At 28.5% G+C, this 22,825-nt stretch overlaps 1 protein-coding gene across 1 annotated transcript in view; it reads right to left on the reverse strand.

Annotated features, from left to right (window-relative positions):
- The window catches only part of LOC107441526 (cell adhesion molecule Dscam1), a 417,585-nt gene that overhangs the window by 290,573 nt on the left and 104,187 nt on the right, over positions 1–22,825 (reverse strand). The window contains 2 exon segments of the mRNA XM_087153704.1: positions 9,163–9,456; positions 10,723–10,869. Coding sequence (XP_087009830.1) covers positions 9,163–9,456; positions 10,723–10,869 — 441 coding nt within the window.

Genomic DNA, 22,825 nt, shown 5'->3' on the forward strand with positions numbered 1-22,825 from the left:
CCATTGCTCCCATAAATCCAGAACTTTGTTAAAGCTCTTATTTTTTCTTAACGCATTTCTTCCAAATTTCAGAGTTTGAGACATCAATGTTATTGAGAATACTGAATGTCATTTGATAGTTTGAATGCATTTTGAATGTTCTGGTCCGATAGAAATGCAATAAACTTTTGTTACAGTAAAATCTCTTTTGAAATTCTTAAATATACAATGAAGATTTCTTTACCACAATTATATTCGTTTGGTCCTTTTTTCCATCTTTTCATTTCAGATAATTACCTTTTTTAAATGTTTTTATAGAATTTTTTTTTTTTTTATGAAAATAATAAAAAAAGGACTAGGGGCATTTGTATGAGGTTCAAAATACATTAGAACAGTGATTCTCAACCTTTTTTGGGGGGCGGCACACTTTTAACGATTTCGAAATTTGACGGCACACAATGAAAAAAATTTTTTTAAAAGTTGTTTACTTACCTATAATACACTGTGTTAAATAGTTCGTGATAATAATTTTGAATGTGAAACAAAATAATATGTACTACAAAAGCGCGTTTATTAAGGGATTAATTATCTCTTTCGACTAGTTTTATTAGTTAATAACAGTTATATTTTTTTGCTAGCTATTAATTGTTAGTTTCTTTTCTACGGTAATTAACTTATTTTTTTGGGGATTTCTTGTTAACTAGTTTTTTTGCTGATTATTAATTGTTAGCTTATTTTTTTGATAGTTATCCCTTGTTAATTTTTTATAACTATTAATTGCATAGCTTACTTTAATGATTAGCTTTTATTTCCGTTTGAAAGTTAATAGTTAGCTTGCTTCATTGTTAATTAATAATTTTAATAGTCATTAAATTTCCTACTTATTTCAACGCTTTTTTTAAATTTTCAAAGACAAGACGATCGCCGACAAAGATTTTCACGCGGTTAAAACGTGGAAAAATTTTAATATATATATCTATATATATATCTATATATATAAAAATCTCTTGTCACAGTTTTAGTGGTTAAACTCCTCCTAAACGGCTCGACCGATTTTGATGAAATTTTATATGTATATTCAGTAAGTCTGAGAATAGGTTTATAACTAATGTTTTTCATTTTTTGGACATACTTAACGTATATTTTAAATATATCTTTATTTAAACGATTCCAAACTAGACATAGAAACATAATTAATCAAAAGTAACATTCACGCACGTTGCAACAAGTCATATTAAACTGTAATACTTATGCTCGCCCTTAAAAGAAGAGCATTAAATATATTTGCAAGCATGTGAATAAAGGCAGTATATAATATGGCAGTATTTCGAGTTGAAAATACTAATGTGACTGCTCTTCCAGTGAATAACAACGACGAAATAACGCTGTACCAAATTGGCCGGTCCATCAGCTCCAATGAAGCTGTTTGGCGTAACTTTGGATTCCCAATTCATGATCCAACCGTTAGTCATTTAGCCGTCCATCTTGAAAACGGTCAGAGCGTATATTTCACGAACGAGACAGCGATTCACCGAGCTATAAATCCACCAAAAACTACACTAGCCGAATTTTTTTGAATTGTGTAATCGTGCGGATGCTTTTGGTGCCTTTGCATGGACATTACTCTACTCAGAAGTACCATACTATTTCACATGGGCTCAAACAAAAAAATGGACACCCCGCAATCAAGGCACCCCGGTTGATGCATGTCCCGGTTTATTCAAATCAAAGCCTTGGGGAGAGTACAGTCAACCCAAGGCAGATTGAGTGCTTTTATTGTCGACTGTTGTTGGTCAATGTCACCGGCTAATTGCCAATTCAAGATATACGTAAAGTCGATGGACATCAGCATCCATCGTATAAAGATGCATGCCTTGCACTCGGCTTGCTGGAAGACGACAACCTGTGGGAATGTATGCTTGCTGAGACTGTACCGCAAAACAAATTCGTCTACTATTTGCTATAGTATTAACTACATATCCTCCTGTCCGTATAGAAACGTTATGGGATAATCACAAAGATTCGATGACTGATGATATACGGTATCAACATCGCACACGTTGCAACGATCTAACGATAGCATTCAGCGATGCTATGTACAATGAAGCACTGATTGCTATTGAGGATCTTTGCATTATTTATTGCCAACGTGCCACTCAGTCCTTTCGGTATGCCTTCACCAAATCGAATCGGATTTTTTTTTTGGATGCAGCAGGTGGAACTGGCAAAACACTTATTATATCGCTAATTCTCGCTGAAATACGATCAAATAATGGCATTGCGTTGGCCATTTCATCATCTGGCATTGTGGCAACTTTATTGGATGTAGGCAGAACAGCTCATTCAGTATTTTAGCTGCCACTAAATATTTAAAACAATCCAGATGCAGTGTGCAACTTAAAAAAGCAATTGTCTATGGCCACAGTGTTGAAACACTGTAAAATTATCATCTGGGATCTATCACTATGGCACACAAACATTCGCTTGAGGCGTTGAACAGGACATTGAAAGATATAAAAAAGAATGAAAAATTATTTGGCGGCTCTCTCTGTTACTCCTTTCAGGTGATTTCAGACAAACACTTCCCGTCATTCCGCGTTCAACGTACGCTGATGAGATCAGTGCTGGTCTGAAATCATCTCCACTGTGACGTAATGTTGAAAAAGTTCAACTAAAAGTAAATATGCGCGTCCAAATGCTTCAAAATCTATCTGCTCAAACATTCTCAAAACAATTGTTAGATATCTGTGGTGGAAAAGTTGCTAAGGATGAGACTGGATGCATAAAATTACCGGACGATTTCTGCACAATCATTGATTCACAAGATGCTCTCATTATAACCTAATATTTCTCGATGTACACACACAATACATTCATCATGAGTGGCTGGCTGAAAGGGCGATTTCAGCAGCAAAAAACGTGAACGTCAACGAAATGAATCTGAAGAAACAACAGTTATTGCCAGGTAACTTGGTGACATATATATATATCCGTTGATGCAGTTCGCGATCACATTGAAGCTGCAAATTTTTCAACAGTTTTAAACTAATTGGATTTACCAGGCATACCACCGCATAATTTAGTACTCAAAGTTGAATCTCCGGTTATTTAGCTTCGTAATTTGAACCCACCATGGCTGTGCAACGACACGCGATTAGTCATTAAAAAATTAATGAACAACGCTATCGAAGTTATTATTTTAAGTGACAAATTCCGGGGTGAAAGTATATTACTTCCACGAATCCCTATTATACCCACAGATGTGCCAATTCAATTTAAACGCATTCAGTTCCCCATTACATTGGCCCTTGCAATGACAAGGCCAAACAATGTCCGTTTCTGTCTTAGGTTTGAGCCCACCATGTTTTTCACACGAACATACGTGGCATGCTCTCCAGTGGGCAAACCATCCAGTTTATTTGTGTTAGCTAAAGATGGAATGACAAAAAATATTATACACTAAATTGCACTAAAAGATTAATATTGTTGACTAATATTTTCGGAATTCGTTGTATATATAATTTATAAAAAAAATTTACAATAAATTAAAAAAAACTATTATTTGGTGTATTGTTATTTTCACATTCCGTCATCGTTCACAGCGCTCCATGCCTCTTCCACTCATATACCACATACGCACACACTTACAATAAATAAGATATATTTTCATACTCTAGAAATAAGAAATAATTCATATGGCAAAACAACGTTTGCCGGGTCAGCTAGTATATATATATATATATACAGTAGGGAACCGATTATCCGGAACGATCGGGACCATGATTTTTCGGGTTTTCTGAATCACTGTAAAAAGCCATTTTTTTATTGTTAAACCCAACTAAAAAAAATATATATTTTAATAATCTTATGAGGAAACAAACATTTTTTTTTAAGAAATTAGCGGAAAAATTTATCGAATTTCGTTCCGGTTTTTTGGTTTTCCGGTTTCCTGATTTCCGGATAACGGGTTGTGTACTGTATATATTTTTTTAACTTAAACTTTACTCGTAATAAAGAAACATTATAATTTTTATTGTATCATTTCTAATATTTAGCGGCACATTTTAAGAATTTGGCGGCACACAAAAGTGCCGCTGCACAGTGGTTGAGAATCACTGCATTAGAACATTAAATCGATACAAAACTTTGTTATTGAGTACATAGAGTGTTTAAAACATGCAAAATTTCGGTTAAAAGAAGCATTTATTTTCCATAGTCGATTTTTATTGAATCACATAAAATAGTTATTTTAGTTTAAAAGTGATTGATCGAGAAAACGCAAATAATATTTGAAGCTATGCTTGAATGCCAACTAAAAATCCCCCGAAATCCCTAGCAATTTTCGGATGATCCATCCCTTCCTTCCTTTTTTTCCTTCTTTTTTTATAAGAAAAGAAAGTTTAAACAACAAAACCCGTGGAATAAAAATAAAAGCAATCGCAAAAATTCGATCCTTATCCATTTTTTCTCTTTTTTTCAGAGTGTTTCCTTGTTCAAACTTTGCTTCAAACCATTCTTCATTTTCAATTCAATGTATAGCAGAACATTTACCTTCAAAGAAATAGTAATCAATAAATATTTCAAACTTTTGTGTATTGCAGTATATTTATGTCTCGACATTTATATTGGAGACCGTAAATACCTTCCTTTCTATTACCTTTTTTTTTCAGTTTCCATTACCACAAAAAGCTGAAAAGAGGAACAATCATAAAAAAAAGTATCAGTAAAAACAAATGATATGCCTAGATAATGGTGATCTGGGTAACTGTGTGGAGAAGTGTAGAAAACCGTAAAAGAATTTCAGTAGTCGTCTCTAGTTTAATGCTCTTGAAAATTTCTTACCTCGAATAGAAAATGTATGCAAGAAAATTCTATACGGCCGTAAAAATTCTTCAACCATTCATTACTCTCCGTTGAGCTTGAAAAAATAGAAAGCTGGATGAAGGAAAATACCAACGAAATTTCACAAAAAAGTGTTTTTGAGTTTTCTGTAGTCACGCCATTATAGTAAAACTTTTCTTAAAATTGCTGTAATAATCAATATTTTACATGATATCAATGAAAAACTTTATTATAATTATTCAATTTATTTACACAGCGCAAGGAGTTTCATGAAAAGAAATCTCTTACGTTACGCGAGCAACAACAAATTGTGTAAATATTTTCTCGTTTTAAAAAGCGAATCAATTATTTTTTTCTTCAACAAAGAAAATAAAAGCAGCCTTTCCAGGTTAAAATTAAGATAAAAGAAATGTGTTAAAGCATACGAATTGCGTTCAATTGAAACTTATATTTCCATTTCAAAATTAAGAAAAATGTGTTGTTTACTCAGGAAAGCATTATAGGATTTCATTTGAAAATGTCCAACACAAATTGTATTTGATGATGATGAAGTACAGAAATAGTTGCTTATCTGCATTCATTTCAAATAAAACGGCTTATTTACGTAGTTTGTGTTACTTATTTATATAGTCTTATAAAAAAAATTCTATACAGCCATAAAAAGTAAAAATTATCCACTCATTCATTTGCCGTTCAGCTTGAGAATATAGAATGTTAAAAGGAAATGCCAGGGAAATTTACAAAAAAAAATGTTTTTTGTTCGTTTTTGTAAAAGTGTTTACTTATTTGAGCAAAACACTTTTTAAAACTGCCGATATAATCAATATTTTGCATGCATTCAATGAGTTATACGTTACATTGTTTTCTATAGCAGATGGAATTTTATAAAAAGAAATCTCATTTAATTTCGTAAACAACAAATTATCAAAAAATTTTCTCATTTTACAAAGCAAACACTTTTTAGTTTTTTCTTTAAAAAAAGCAGTGTATCCAGTCTGAAATTAAGCTAAAGCATGCGATTTACATCAAAATTAACAACATTATTTCGACTGAAAAATGGAAGAAAAAAAAAAGAAATTTTTTTTCACTCAGAAAGAATATAAGATTTGATTCTGATAGTCAAATACATATCGCTTTTGATGATGATGCAGTGCATTAATATTTGCTTACCTGCGTTCATTTCAAAGAAGTGGCATCACACACCTTATAAGTACTTTTTAAGCAATCAAAAAATATTTTAAGCACTACATAAATTAACAAAGTTCAATATAATTTTCAAAGACTTTACATGATCATGATAAAATAACCAGTTTATGACAAAGAACTCTTATCTTGATTATATTAACCGTTATAAAAAGATCAAGAGGTATCTGAGGGTGGAAAATGAAGCCTGAAATCGAGAGTATCTTGCATAATGCAGCAGAGTTGTAAATTAAAGTACAAGAATCTCACCTAGGCTAGCTCAGTATATTCACATACGAACCCACAAGTATTTCATCAAATATGTAAAATGATTGGTGCTTTTATGCGCTACGGACCGACGGGACGCCGAAATAGATTGTGGTTGAATTTATAGTGAAAACGTTGAATAAAACAATCTGAAAAGCACACTTTTGAATAATACATGTCGAAAATCAGCATGGTATAGAAAAAAAATCTCATTTTCGAAAAGGGAAAATTAAGCATTTTTTTAAAAATTCTCATTAAAAAAAAAGCACTTTTAAGGGCTTTTAAAAAATAAAATCGAAAATAGGCACCTTTAAGCACTTTACAAAAACGTTACACATCATGTTATTACTTAAATGTTTTTATTTATTTTTACATTTGCGAAGTAATATTTCAGCAAATTTTAAACTTTAACAGTTGCAATGGATTTAAATGGTGCTATCTATGACTTGTGCTAATTACTAATAAATAGTTTTAGTTTGATCAAACATACATTGCGTCTGTGTGTTTATTGTCAGAAATTAACGAGACAAATAAAATAAACAAATATTCTTTATTTATAAAAACAAATTAAGAAGCCTAATTATTTTTGAAGTTGAGAGTTAAGTGCCTTAGAATTTTAAATAAATAAAAAAAAAACTTCTTCGTTAAAAACATTTGACTCGTCCTATTGTTGCCTTATTTGGACTCAAAGAAGAAAAGTAAATGATAAAAAAAGAAAGAAAACTTAAGTGCCTAGAGGCAATCGATACTATATCAACTCCAAAGCCAACGAAGATTGAGATATTGGTAATGACAGTGCAGAAAAAAAAAATTAGACAAAAAAAGAGAAGAAACGCCTCAAACCTTATCGTATTCATTTTGGGATAAAACAAAATGATAAAATGATAAAAAAAAGAAGATTCTATGCATTTCGAGATACATGTCATCGAGCGATATGCAAATAGCTACACAGGGAGCGTTTTCATTTGTCTTAAATTTTATTACTTTTTTTAAGAACATAATGGGGAACACAGGTACAGTGTTTACTTAAAGAGAAACGAAAAAAAATATCTTCCATAAAGATGAAAAATTGAAGGTTCATTTTTTTCGTTCACAAAGCTTTTTTATATATTTTAAAAACATCCCCCTTAATGACTATGTCTTGCGTTTAATTCATGCATTTAATATATTATTTTAATATTTTTTTCTTCTTTTTCTAGAAATGGATGTCTTTTATAAATGATTGCCTAGGAATTAACGGATTTTGCCCCGTAGTACATTTAAAAGAAATAAACCGTTTGCATTAAATAATAAATTAGTTAATTTATTCTTACCAAATAAGTAGTTTTTTTTAATATGTTCCTAAAGTGAGAAAAATCAAATTCCTTTTGGTTCAATATTGTTAATTAAAAATTCCTTGCCTGAAGTTAAGGGTTATAATGTTTAAAATGAGTAATTACGTTTTCTCATTATGCGTTTATTTAATTACTAACATTTTTCTTATAAACTATTTTTTCAAGATACATCAATATTCTTATTACTTTTTGAACATGAAAATGCTAATTTGCAATATTTTATGGCGATTAATGCTAAAAAAAATGAAACATTATCAAAACATTTTATTTTTTTAATACAACTTACCTCTTTCTTACATTATATGTTTTATATTATCGCAAAATATCTTTTTTTCATTTTAGATAATTAAAAATTTTGTGAGAAAATTTTTTTTTGATTTGGAACGACATACTTATTGAAAAATTTACAGCAATATTTAAATTTTTTAGCTTCATAAAGCAGTAAAGATTGGGATATCAATATCAGCAATTGTATATCAGGAAGCATCAAAAATTCTTCGATGTTTTCCTTTTCCAAATTTTATGTAATTTTTAGTTAAGTATTTATTCATTGTTTAGATCCTTCTTTTTAGTTCCTAAAATGCATTATTGAATCGAATAATCTACTTAAAAAGTAAAAAACGACTTGAACTTATTAAAGTTTTTTTACAATATCTTTCCTTGGAAATATCAATATTATAATAACTATTTGAACCAAAAAAATTAATTTAATTTCAATAATTTGTAGCATTTTAGTTTATCTAATTCAATTATATTCAGTATATGAGTCTTTTTTGCTATAACTTATATATTTCCTAAATTGTATTTTTTTTTAATATTTTTAAGTGTCATTTTTATTTGAAAAGTATTTAAGTATTATAAAATTAATATTAACTTTTATGATCAGAAATTATAGATTTGTACTTTTATCTTTAGAATCAATAGGTTAAAATTCTTAAATTTTAACAATATTATTATTTAATTCGAATCCCTTTCAATCGTGATAAAATTTAGTTGAAAATTTGTAACTAACTGTATATTAATCTGCTCCAAAATTCATTAAATAATTTTCATTCGTGATTTAAATAGCAATTTTAATTTTGTTTCAAAGCATAGCGGAAATGAGTTGAAGAATTTTCTTAAGTTATTATTTGTCCAACATAATGCGGGATAACATTAACTAACATAGTGTAGCTTGATTTTTTAAAAACATTTTTAGTAATTTTATTTTTATAATTATTCCTATATATATCAGGTATATAAAAATGAGAAATTATTATCCATGTTTAGAATTGCTGCAAAAACAATAATTGAAAAACAAATATTTAAGTATTACTTCTGTCCAAATTTTATAAATAAATCAAATATAAAATTAAATAAGATAGCTTTTAGCATTGGGTTAATTTGATTTAACCTTTTGATCGAAGATACTGTATAAAAATACTTTTTTAAAACATAAAGGTTGCTAAGAAAGTGTGAAAAATTATAAGCAAATATATTTACAATTTTAGTGTCTTGAAATTGAATTTGGAAATTTCACCCCTGATAGGATTACAATAACATATTTCATATTCCTTACCTGTTACTACAAGCTGCAGGTGAACTCTGTCTTCGCCGGCACTGTTATTTGCAACGCAAATATATGTTGCGCTATCTACAATTGAAGCTTTGTGGATTTGGACGGTTGATCGTAAAACTTGCAATCGTCTGTTGGATATTAATTGAGTTAACCGTGTGCCATCCTGTTTGTACCAAGAGTAAGTTGGGACTGGATAACCTTGAGCAATACAGAATAATTCTACCATTTCACCGACTTTGTATTGGTGTTCTTTGCTTCCTGATCGAATGCGTGGAACCAAAAGTGTTGTTGGCTCTGGAAATATTAATTTAGACATTTTGGAAACAAGTACAATAATTAGAAAATTTTCATTTCTAATGCTTTGTTTTAATCATAAAATATTTTTTGTTTTACTTAAAATAATTTTTAAAGTAATGAAATAATTTCTGTTTTTCTTAAAACGACCGTCAAATGATTTTTAGCACAAATATTTACGCTGTTGCACACACTAGATTTAAAATTAGTAATTAACATAATCTAATTAATTAGTAATTAACATAATCTGATTAATCAGTAATTAACATAATTTAATTAATTAGTAATTAACGTAATCTAATTAATTAGTAATTAACATTGTCGAACTAAATGTCCTATATCAAAATAAGTGGATGTGCGAATAGTAATCAATTAAAGATTGAGAAGCCAAAGTCACTATTATGAAATTCTAAATTAAATTAAATGGAGTCGTTCTCATGTTAATCATGTTAAAAAGTTTCTTGAAAGTTTCCACAGACACCCTGAGTTATTTAAAGTAATTAAGTAGAATGATTTAAGTTATAAAAAGGGTTAGCTTATTAATTGTGAAAAGGGCAAAAACTTTTTACAAAAAATTTTTGAAAAGAATTTAACTAACGTTCTCTAAAATTAAAATAAACGCCGTAGTTACTTTGGTTATTTCGCTTTTATAAATAATATTGGTGTAGAAATTGAAACATTTCCAAGTAAATTTTACTTTTTTTCTTGTAAAAAATTTTACATTGTAGAAAAATATTTCATTTTGAAAGCTAGCCTATAAAAAATATAACCGATAAACCAGCCTATTAATGTCTAATACATAAAAAGGAGTAAGTAATATTTAAACAAAACCAATTTTTAAGAATGATTGGGTAAATTTGAATCTAAATACAAATTGTTTATTGTCCACATAAATAACTTCTGAGATCGAGGGATACAATAAGAAAAAATATAGCCCTAACTTTCCCCTAACAGGCCCTAACTTTTAAATACCACTTTGGTTTAACTGCTTTTTTCGAATCTGTAGAAAAATTATAAGTTAATTCATGAAAAGTAAGTTTTTGTGCACTTTTTTGTTAATTAAAATGTTGTACATGACAAAAATTATATATGATATATGAAAACTTCTAAATAGAATCAAAAATATGTTTAAAATGTCAAAAAATCTTAAGATTGTAAAGATTTTTCTTCAATTCTGATATTGTACGTAAACATCAGTTACTGATGTATGCCAAAAGATAAAAAATACTCGACACTGTTAAGTCATGTAGAAAATTATTAGTTTACCAGTTACTATCAGCTGTCCCCATGGTGTACTAGATGTCGACTCATTATTCATTTCATCTTTGCATATACACCTGTACTTTTTCTTTCCATCTGAAAAATCAACTTTTTCTATCACCAAAGAGCCATCAGAAGTTATTTTATACTTTCCTGAAAATAAAAAAGAATGAAAAATATAAAACCTGTTTAACAAAATGATCTTGTACAATTTGATTATCTACTTTGTCAGTTTATCTACTTTGTCAATTTTTGCTAAACGTTTGACAGACTTAATGCAATTCTCTGCAGAAGGTATTAATGTAAGAAAAATTAAACAAAAAATAAAGTAAAAATTATTTATTTCAAGAAACTATAAGGAATGTTTCATGCAGTTCCAAATACGAGACTACATGCAATATTAGTAATGTAATCCATATTAGTTATGTGATCCATGCATAGTATATAAAACCAATACGTTTTTCTCTCTTAATAACGCTTATAATCATTATCACAATAAGCTAGCTTTAAAATCATGATATCTGAAGTAATTGATTGTTTTCTTAGAAATATCTGGCATGAAAATATCATTCCAGTATATATCCAAGTATCCACATCAATATAGTACAGAAAATTTGGAGACAAAGTTGCTTGATAATACGACTCAATGTTTCCGATTAATTTTGACATGTAATATTATTAATCATGCATTTAAGAATTTTTTTAAACTAAGGTTAACAATAATTTTAATCATAAAATATTCCAAATTCCATACGTATGGATAATTTGAGTTATTGGAGTCACCATTACAAATAAAAAGTATATATTTTCCATACTAAACAATAAATTATGTGTGTTTTTTTATTTCGAATTCAAAAATAAGAATTATCTCTAACAGGAATCAAACATATTATTTTAATTAACTAAATTTAAATTACTGATAGTCATATAAATGTAACCAATTGACTTTTTTTAACCAATACTTATTTTGTGTGAACAAATTATAAAATTTTGAGAATTTTAGCATCCGTTTAAAAGCTTTTAGAGTAAATAAAAAAAAAATTCATAACTAAACTTTTTAATAGTCATATAAATATTATTAACTAAATTATTTTACTCAATACTTATTTTGTCTACTCAAAATATGTTTAAACATTTTATTACACTCTTAAAAATTCCAGAACTATTTATGGATGTAATACAAAATACATTTTCAACTGCAAAATTTCTCAGAAACACACATAAATAATTCCATTACTTTCTTCAGATACTAAAAACTTTTTATATCCAAATATTTAACTGTTGAAAACAGTCTAAAATAGTATGGAGTCGAAACATTATTAATGAGCTTCACTAACTCTTCAAGCCTTTGGTATTCATTTCTTGATTGATGATCCATTTGATATCTGACAGTAAACAATGTTGTGCACTTCTTTGGCAAGGTCTCTAAGAGGATATTAATGAGTCCTCCGAGAATTTCCTGTTACCTCAGCAGAAGAACAGTTAACGATTCTTGTACATTTCTTGAAGCTACAAATCCACAGGCAATTCATCTTCTCTATACATTCCACATGTAGTTAATGGAATTCAAGTCTAAAGAACATGCCCGGTGGTCTGTTCAATCGAATTTTTAGCCAAGGAAATCATCCGCCAACAGAGTTTTATCGGTTTGCCAGTTAATCTTCGTAAATATTGATCGTAGTTAGCAATTATTCGTTGTTATTATTCGAAATTGTTTTGAATATTTTATTATTGATCAAAACATTGAAAATTTGTTAAAGTTAAAAATTTTGGTTAATATATTTGAAAGAAAGTTCAAATTTAAACTTATATCGTTTTAACTCAAATGTGGATTGAAGTTTTAAGATTGCCATCGTTCTTAAAATATACAGAATGACAGAAGATTCAGATTATGTTGAATTTTGATTAAATTTTTAAAGCTCTTGATTGTATAGCAGAAGTTGGTCTTAAATTTTGATGCATTTAAGTTGTGAAAATATTATTTTTTCCTTTTTAATTATGCATAACGCCGTATGCATCTTCCGAATTCTGTGATGAAAAGTGATTTAAAAATTATTCACAGAAAGCTTATTTAAATTTCAAAAAATAATATGTTGTTTATTTATTCATTACTTTTTTAAAAAATATTACTTAACTATTTTAAATTGCAATTAACATTTTGTTATTTGAGTTTCAAAATTTGAGTTTCAAAATTTGAGTTTCAAAATTTGAGTTTTGAAATTTGAGTTTCAAACTTATAAGATCTTAACTTTTTCCTTACATTTATATTTTCTATTGAAATCTTGATAATATATTCAATGTTTCGATCTCCACGCTTAGCTTGCTTCAAAATTTGAAATAAAGACTTGTTTTTTATAGTAAATAAATGGAGTACCTTTCCTACAAGTGCAAGAAAGTAAGCAAAGATAGTAAGTTTCTTAAGCATTAAGGAAGTCTTAGATGTATGTCATATTATTATGGATTGTCAGTTTAAAGTGATTAGTATGTAACTAAAGTAAAAGTGTTATTTTATATATCTGATAATTCTATAGATAAATGCCAGCAGTCAAATCTTATAAAGTACTGGGCATATTAACGCTACTAAAATATTAATTTGCGTAAAAGAAATATTTAATCTGAAACTGTTTACATCTTCACTGTTCAGTCTATAACTGTTTCTGTCTATACTGCTTACATCATTTTTAAAACGACACACGATTGTGCAAAAGTTTCTAATTAATTTAAGAGAAGCTATGGAAAGACCTAACTCTATTATCAAAACTTTTCTCTAAGGTTTTCTTTCTTCTTTACTCCCAAATACACACATTACTTTAAAAAATAAAAATAAATTTAGTCTTTTTAAGAAATATATTCTAAGAACTGTATTCATTGGTTCCTATATACGGGGGATAGTAGAACTACTTGGCATAAATATCGCCCCTGGTGAGCAAACAGCTTTAGAATGAGGAAGGTAATTTAATCTTAATGTGCTATTAGATATACGCTCAAAAATAGTACTAAGATTTATTATCTCTCATAAATACGATGACAGCATTTAAAACGCGTAATTTTTGCATTAAAAGACATGAGATGATAATTCAAGAAGCATTTTTAATGCGATTGGTTTAGCAATAGGGACATACAAATCACATGTGTTTCTTCTTTCTTCTCGTTGTTCTATGGTATCCAGAAGAACTAAAATGTATATTCGGGTCATCAATGTAAAAACTATTTACTTAATCTTAATTTAGCTTAGTTTTTGCATATTCATATATCGTTCCAACTCCATGGCAATAAATTTATAGAGAGCAATACGTTTTCGTAAAAGAAAGTATGTAAAAGTAGTAGAAATATTCGAAAACCTATCACTGTAATTGTGGGAACAAAAATAATTATCATTAACGCTAGTTTTGAGTGAACTCCTGGTACTTTTTATATATTAAAGTGTTTTCCAGTCTCTTACACATTGCGCTAAGCTTCTGGCCGTACATTGGTAAAGTTGTGGATATTACCCTGTAAGAAATATTCACTTATATTATCACAGTGATTCTTTGAAAAAAAATTAAAGTTAGATATACTTTTTCAGAGAATATTCACTGTATGGTGTGTTTTGCTGCACAGTTAGAGATTTATACTGAGCTTAAGCTTGCCATTTAGTAATTAAGTTAAAAATAACAAATGCTGCAGACATAAGATGTAAATAAAAAAGCGTATAACCTTTTTGATGTTATGAATATACACTAAGAGTATTTCTAGGACATGGACACTGACTATCTCTTCTCACGGATAATAGGACAAGAGTGTTTGTAAGAGTGAATCAGTTTTCTTTCTTGTTCACTATATGTTTCATTTTATTTGAGTACAAGATTGTACTTGAGTTCTGAGATGTTATGTGTAAGGATGCATGTTTGTTGTCTGATTAGAAACGATGATGATGTTATAGCCTGATTATTGTTTTCTCCAATTTCAATAAATGCTCCATTTTTATAAGTTTACTTTTCTCATAAAACAGTGACTTTAAAAAAATGCATGGTTTAATAATTTTGAAATTGTTTAACTAAAGTGAAAACACTCGATCATTTTATTTTGACTCTTTATATTAAATTTATTAGTATTCAACTATATTTTACTAAGTAAAATAAATAAATTAATAAAAAAACTGTTTAATATTCGTAACTTTAAAGAGGAAGTGAAACTCTCAGTACAATTTGAAAAATGGTTGCATTTCTTGGTGTTGAATACATTTGTAACAGTGTTGACTGTAGATAATGTTCTTTTTTCATTAATGCTTGATTCGAACACTCTTAAAGCATACATTGTGATAACTTCTTTTATTTGAAATCTGATACATATACTGATGTTATCTTAATTGGAAATATTCATTATGTTATTAAAGTAAAATTTAAATTTAATAATATACGTAAGTATGTAACATAATATACAAGGAATACTTAAAAAAAATTAGAATGTTCGTCGCACTTCATAAAGATTATCAGTAAGTTTTTAAACAATAAACGTATATGATACAAATACTAATAAAATAAAAAAAAACATTTTTTACTTATACGTCAAAATCAGAGTTTATTTAAAAGGGGTCATAATTTTTTTTAAATGTCTTGCAATTACTTAATCTTATCATGAATTTTTTGAAAACATACAAATTGCACTATGCACTTTTACAAATAAAAGAGAGTGATAAAGAAAAACGATAACAAGAGCACTTTAGAATAATGCACTTTCACAATTTCATTTTTCGTTGAAATTTATTAATTGATAATAGGTTAGATCATAAACTATCATTCAAATAAATTTTTTATTATTTATCAAAAAGATAAAATGATGTACAGAATCATTATTTCCATGAAGTATAGACATTCATCATAATCAATCAAACAAAACAGATAACGATAAATAATCAACCCTTAGCTAAGAAAAAACAATATAGTGACAACTTCATTAGATGAATGACTACCTCCGAAGATTTAATCAATCGTTGGAATGCTCTGAACTCTGGTCAAACGTTAAATCCATATGTGACTTGGCTTTCATGAAAGAATTGTTTACTTTAGATATAAGGTTGCAACTTGTGTGACCCATTTAAGCTAAAACTTAAACTTTAACCATGATTTAAGTGGTGATAAAAGATACTGTATCTTGGTGCGGTAGTTTAGTCTAGGGAAATATCCTAGTATTTTCGTCGGACCCAATTTCGTTGTAAGCTTCTCGTTGTACAAAGCTGTTATATATTTTGACTCGGAGCAAAAGTAATCAGAGAAGGAAGGCAGCATCTGGGTTTGTCGCTATTAATGTTCTTACTGCGTAAGATCTCTATGGTGCAGTTTGGACGAGAGAAAATACTATGTAATCTTGAATTACTCTACTTATAGATATTTCAAAGATGAAAGTAATCATAAAAAAGTAAATTTTCTGGAATGACCAGCATAAATGCGGGGAAATATAAATTATATTCCCACGAAATATTTTAAAATATCATCACAACGTACATTATCATAAATCGTTCAGCTTTATTTTATAGTTCAGTTAATTAAAATAACTATAGAAATAATAGATTTATATTTATTACAAATTTGAAATTTTTACCCAGATAATTGGCGGTGATAAAATATACTGTATCTTGGCTGCGGGAGTTTAATCTAGGAAAATATCCCAGTATTTTCGTCGAACCAGTTTCGTTATTAGCTTTTCATTATACAAAGTTGTTATATACATATATTTAAAAATTCTGAGTAAAAGTAAACAGAGAAGAAAAGCAGAATCTGGGTTTATACCTATTATGTTCTAACTGCGTATGATCTCTATGGTGTAGTTTATTGAAGGAAAAATATTATTTAAAACTTTAAATTGCTCTACTCATGGATGTTTGCAAGATAAAAATAATCATAAAAACGTAAAATTTCTAAATTGACTTTCATAACTGCATGAAAATATGGATTATTTTTTGAAGAAATATTTTAAAATATCATCGTAACATAGAATGTATCATCATAAATTATTCAGCTTTAGTTTACAGTTTAATGAATTAAAATAATGGTTATAGATTTATATATATATATATATATATATATATTTTCATTATCCGTAGTTGTAATTTATTTACGTCGCACTAAATATGCTCAATAAGCCATCGAATATGATGTGAGCAAAACCCCAGATGATGATTCGAAAACTGGCTATCACAATTTTGATCCACTGCAGATGGGGTGGTACCCCTGCTTTTCCTCCTCGTTACTCCGACAAACAGTGTGCGAGATCATGCCCCTTGCCCTTAAAGTTGACCAGTTTAAAGATGACCAATACCAGACATCCTCGGTCCCTTTCGCAGAATTATCAAAGTGGTCACCCACCAGCTCACTGACCACAGCCAGTGATGCTTGACTTCAGTGATCTGCTGGGAACCGTGCCTTGGCGATCAGTCTACTTCGAGACTTTTCATATTCTGAAATTGCATTGAATCCTAACTTTTGAATTATCACTTCTAACTACCATTTATATATATATATATATATATATATATATATATATATATATATATATATATATATATATATATATATATTAGCATTTTCCTACTCAAAATTTTTTCAGCTAATAAATTTGTATATTAAACATATATTTCCATTGCATGGGAAAAATAAAGAGCATTTATATAAAAATGCGCTGCAAAAAAAATTTTTCTTAAATTTTTTTTTTCTTCAAAAATGCCGTTCGAATCTAAATAAAATCTTTGTTTTAATGGGGTTATTTCGTCTTAAACTAACAATTTCTTTGGTTTTTATGCATTTTGTGAGAGAAATGTAAGTCTTACTCCGTTTTAAAGGACTGTGAAAAATTTCTAACTTATGAGTAATGCCAGTGGTATTTAATTAATTGTAGTAATGGCATTGTGGCAATATGTTCCTAACATACCAATATACTCGTATCTAACATACATGGGGTGGACAAATAATGGAAACAGTCCTGTACTAATTAATTTTTTCATATTTCTCGAGAGATATATAACGAATTATTTTATAACTTCAGAAGCGTTTAGATCATGCAATATCTCATACATAGCTTACTTTAAATATTTATGGAGATATGGAAATTTTTTCAAATATAAAACTAATTTTTCTGTCTTACGTTTTTTTTTCCTTCTGCAATAACTTCCATAAATTCCATAAAAGACTTCGAGCAATTGAAAGTGGATTTCAATTACTGCTTTAAAATTTGAAGAAAATTCATTCAAAACTATTCAAGATGTGATTACTTAAAGTATTTTTTTAATACTGCGGTTGCGCTTAAAATTTAAAAAAAAAATTTAATTTTGTAGTGAATCGTACTTGCTAAGTACTTCTGATTTGAATATTTTAAGAACTGAAAACTTTCAAGCAATTTTTTAAACAGCTTTTTGACTCTTTAAAAGATAGTTCAAAATGATAAAGGGTTTTCTACAAATATTAATATGAATGATAATACTTTGCAATAAACGTTCATACATTAATATGTGATTTTATAAGAAAAGACGACAGGCGATAAAATACTTTTAAGGGGGATAACAATAACGGTGTCATTTTTAATACATGTTGCTTAATAGTACAAAATGAAATATGGGAAATACACCTTATCATTTTGAGCATTCTTTTAAAAAGTACGAAAACTACTTCAAATATTGCTTGAATTTTTTAAAATTTAAAGATATTTAAATCGGGTTTTTTTATTACTTGCCAAAGACGTATCGTCATAAAATTAAGAAATTTTTGTATCATTTTTTCCACGCATATGCGGTATAAAAGAATTACTTTAATTACTCATATATTTCGCAGTTTCTAAAGAATTTTTCTCATATTTTAAAGCAAAAATTTTAAATTGTTCTGAAATTTTTTTAAAATTTTATTGAATATTTTTAAAGTTATAGTAGAAAACATAAAACAATAAAACTACTTTTTTTAATAAAAAAATATCCATTTTTCCATAAATATTTAAGCTATAGTTACGAAATTAAATATAGCATATTGTAACGAAAATAACTGTCATAAGTTACAAATTTATTGTTACATTTTTGGCATAGCGTGTTCAAAAACATTATTTTTCGTTTGTAATTTATTGTCGGTCTCCCAAACCTTTAACTTTCATTGATGTATATGAGAAATCGCCTGATATAAGTACTTTTGAAGTAATAACATAATTCGCTAAGTATTTCTGGAGAAATAGGAAAAAAATTATTAGTCTAGAAGTGTTTCCATTATTTTGTCCACAACCTGTCTGTAGAGTGGTTTTCTATTCATTTCGACCTGGGGAATAGTACAATACCGGAATAGCACAGAAGCATAAATAAGAAATCAAACATATCACTGAATGTATGTGTTTTATATTTTTCGATTTTTTTTAAAAATAGTACAGTCGCATAGAAAGTTAGACTAAAATAGATAAGTATTCAATAAGTGAGCAAGTGAGCTCGGATTTGAAAAATCAGTTATGGAGCTGGCGAACGATGAGCTGGTGAGCTGGAGTTAAAAACCTCTTAATAAAATTATAAAATATTACATAAAATACAACAAAAAAAAGAAAAGCAAATTTCAAAAACAGATTTAATCATTTATGGAAACCTTCTCTTACTTTTTAAAATTAAATAAAAATGCATTTTTTTCCTTTTTGTTAACGTTTGTATCCTCAATTTTAATGTAGCAGGTAAAACTAAACCTGAATAAAATTTTCCTTTTTTAAATCATTGTAAATATAAATAATAATAAGGTACTTCAGTCATATTCTTTAAAAATAAATTGGGAGAAATAGAAAACTTAGCACCCTAGATATTTTTTGACCAATCTATTGGTTTTTCACGTACTACGACACACTCTTAAAGGTTTGAATGTTTGCATTAATATACTAATTAATTAGCACGAAGAATATTTTAAATTACATTATCAGACGTAAAACGTACTTTTTTTTTAATTAATCATACCTTTTCTTTGACAGATTCAGATACTTCATCCTCAAAATATGAAGGATTGCTGCAAGGTGGGAAATATGGTTCCAAAAGATTGATCAGGGGGAAGATCGAAAAGTTGAACCCCTTAATGTTCATTATACTTTCTGCGTATTTCGCTGTATCTTTTAAGATTTCAAGCGAATCTTAAAAGAATTTCTATACAAATATGATTTAATGTTAAAATTATTTTTTTTCATTCAATTATTTTAAAATAGTAAAACAAAATTAATTTGTTTTACTATTGTACATAAGTTTTTACATTATTTAAAAAAAATTCTTCAAATGACAAAACACAAAGATGAAGCGAAATAGGCTAGAAATAGGAATATTAGAGGTATTAAGTTTTAGATTTATGACTTTTTTCAAAAATTAATAACCCAGAAACAATTCATCCAATTTTTTTTCAAATTTCATATTTTATCTTCGATAATTATAGTCTTTACATAAATATACAGATTTGTATGCTTGTAAATTAAAAAAATTCTTCGGAAATTTAAAAAATAAATAATAATAAAAATGAATAACTTTTAAGAAATTATTATTATTATTTTTATACATAAAACAAGCTTTTTTAGATTTCAATATAAAACATAAATTCAATATAATTCAATGTAATTGTACATTTTTTAGCTTAAGAATAATTTTTGGCTTTAATAAAAATATATCATTTTAAAACACAGAGATGTAAAATATTTATTAGATATTATCAAGTAAATACCAAAAATAACTGTTATAAATCTAAGATTTTTCTTAACAAATCACGTCTTTGAAAAGCCTAAGCATAAAAGTTTTTAGACTCATTCAAGTTATTTACTCATATATTTAAAAAATAATATTTTTCTCGGTAATATTTTTTAAAAGAAAGTTAAAATATATATTGCATTTTACATATGCTTGAAAATTATTTGGTATTTTGTCACTTAAAAGAGGTTTTACTTCCATCTAAACACATTTCAGGCCATATATTATTTAATACTTGTTTATAGAGAACAAATTAAGCGTATATTTTATGATATTTAATTAATTTCAAATTGAAGTTATTTTAAACGTATTTTAATAAAGGATACAAATAGGTTGATTAAAGAAATTCCATGTTGATTACCTATACATAATTTGACATTGCGATAAGTAATGACCTGTTGTTTAAGCGATGAAGTAACTATTTCATTAATTATATCCTTCAGCAGTCTATATTCATTATAATGCGATTAAAACCCGCCACTAATGCAGTTAACGCAAATTAGTTTACGTGTATTATTATGAAATTTACCAGCTCCGTGCCTGTAACCAATAAGCTTATTATACCTCAATGGAGTTGTAATTAGATTCCAAACTGATGGGTACACAATTTGTAGCATTGCAGAAAACATATGCCCAACATCGTTTTGTATAGAAACTACTATTCAAAAATATATGATAAATGGGAGGTATTGTGGACTTAAAATAAACTAAAGACAAAATGGATGGAAGTAGGCCACCTTGACAATAAGAATAATGAGAGTAATATAAATAAATAAATAAGAGTAATATCTTAAAGAATTTTAAAAACAGTATTCCAAATAATAAATGAAAAAGAATATTTATTTTAGTGACTGACATGCTTTTTAGTGACGTATACAGTAGTTTTTTTTAGGCAGTTGAGTTTTCTACACAAATAATCATCATAAATATGTTGAAATACTCTCGCTTATTTAATGAAACTAGCATACTTTATACACAGTTAGAATTGTCATTCTAAAATTACGGTGAAATAGCCGGTAGTAGTCTGTCCATCCAATTAACCGTAAAATTTACTGTAAAGAATTTTTTATCTCTACGGGTTTGAAACCATTTACAATTTGTATGATTAAAAAACTATATGGTTTCTTAACCATTTAGAACTAGTATGTTTTAAAAATCAAGAAGAAAAAAAAATTAAACTGGACATTAGAGCCAGGCTTTTTGTTAGATTTGTGGTTTTTTTTAATGAACCATGGAATGTGGTTCAATTACTTTATCTGGTTGTTTCACATATCGTAAGATATGAGAAATACTAGACATTTTTGTGTTAAGCAGTGAGCTTATAATACTGCCATCTATGCCAGAATAAGAGTATCGCATTCTAATGGTCCAGAGTAACTAGGCGTAGAGTGCGGAACAATGGAAACACTTCATGTGTTGAAAGGGATGAAGGAAATATTGTGGTGGCAACGCTGCGACTCGAACCCCCGTTCTTTGGTCATGAGATTGACAAATTAACCCTCTCATTTCTAATATGTACCCAGCTGCAAGGAACTAAATAGCTCCATTAAGTAAGCCCAGTTGTTATGATAAAATTCTGGTTTATTATTAGGTGAAAGTAGTTAATAAGCAGTTTTTCACAAATTTAACAGTTTGAATACCACCATATTTATGATTATTTGACTTCTCCTGTTTGAATATAGTAAAATAACAATTAAATAAATTGTTATTTAACCATTTTTGTCAAGGCATTTTTAACATTGTATATACCAAGGGGTACCAAAACTACTTGGGGTTATGGGATACCTTCCAAAATACCTAAAGGACAACTCTAGATCCTATCGCAATTTTAAGTATAAAGTTCTATATATATACGTTTCTCTAACATTTGCTTGATTTATTAAGTACTTAGAATGGATCAAACTATGAGAGTCAGAAATAATCAGCACTTTTAGTAAGTTATTTTTCAAGTTACAAAGCTTCAAAATACGTGAGAGGCCAAATTAGGCTCATCCGTCTTCTTAATGTTAAACAGAAGACTGAGTGGTTGCAACATTAATTTTTTAATTCTTTTTAAATCTATGGATCTGACCCTAGAAACAATGGGGAGCGGGAACGTGGGACTAGAAACAATCCCGCGTTATTGCGCGAAAGTAAAATATTTGGCTGCGGGAGAGAGATGGTCAATGCTGTCATCTCCATTGATGGGTGCACCGATTATTCGAAAAGGAGCTCTGACCGGTCGCCGGTCTAGGGATGAGATCCTGAGACTTATTATAGTCCCTTACGCTGCAGCAACTGGGGATGACTTTAGGTTAACGGACGACAACTGCTGACAGCATCGTGCTAACTTGGTGAAAGATTTCCTTTAAGAGGAAGGAATTGTATGAATGGATTGGCCAGCGTGTTGGTCAGCGTTAT

This window comes from Parasteatoda tepidariorum, chromosome 10 (genome assembly GCF_982258835.1).
Source record: "Parasteatoda tepidariorum strain Cologne lab strain chromosome 10, Ptep-v5.0, whole genome shotgun sequence".
NCBI classification, from domain to species: domain Eukaryota; kingdom Metazoa; phylum Arthropoda; class Arachnida; order Araneae; family Theridiidae; genus Parasteatoda; species Parasteatoda tepidariorum.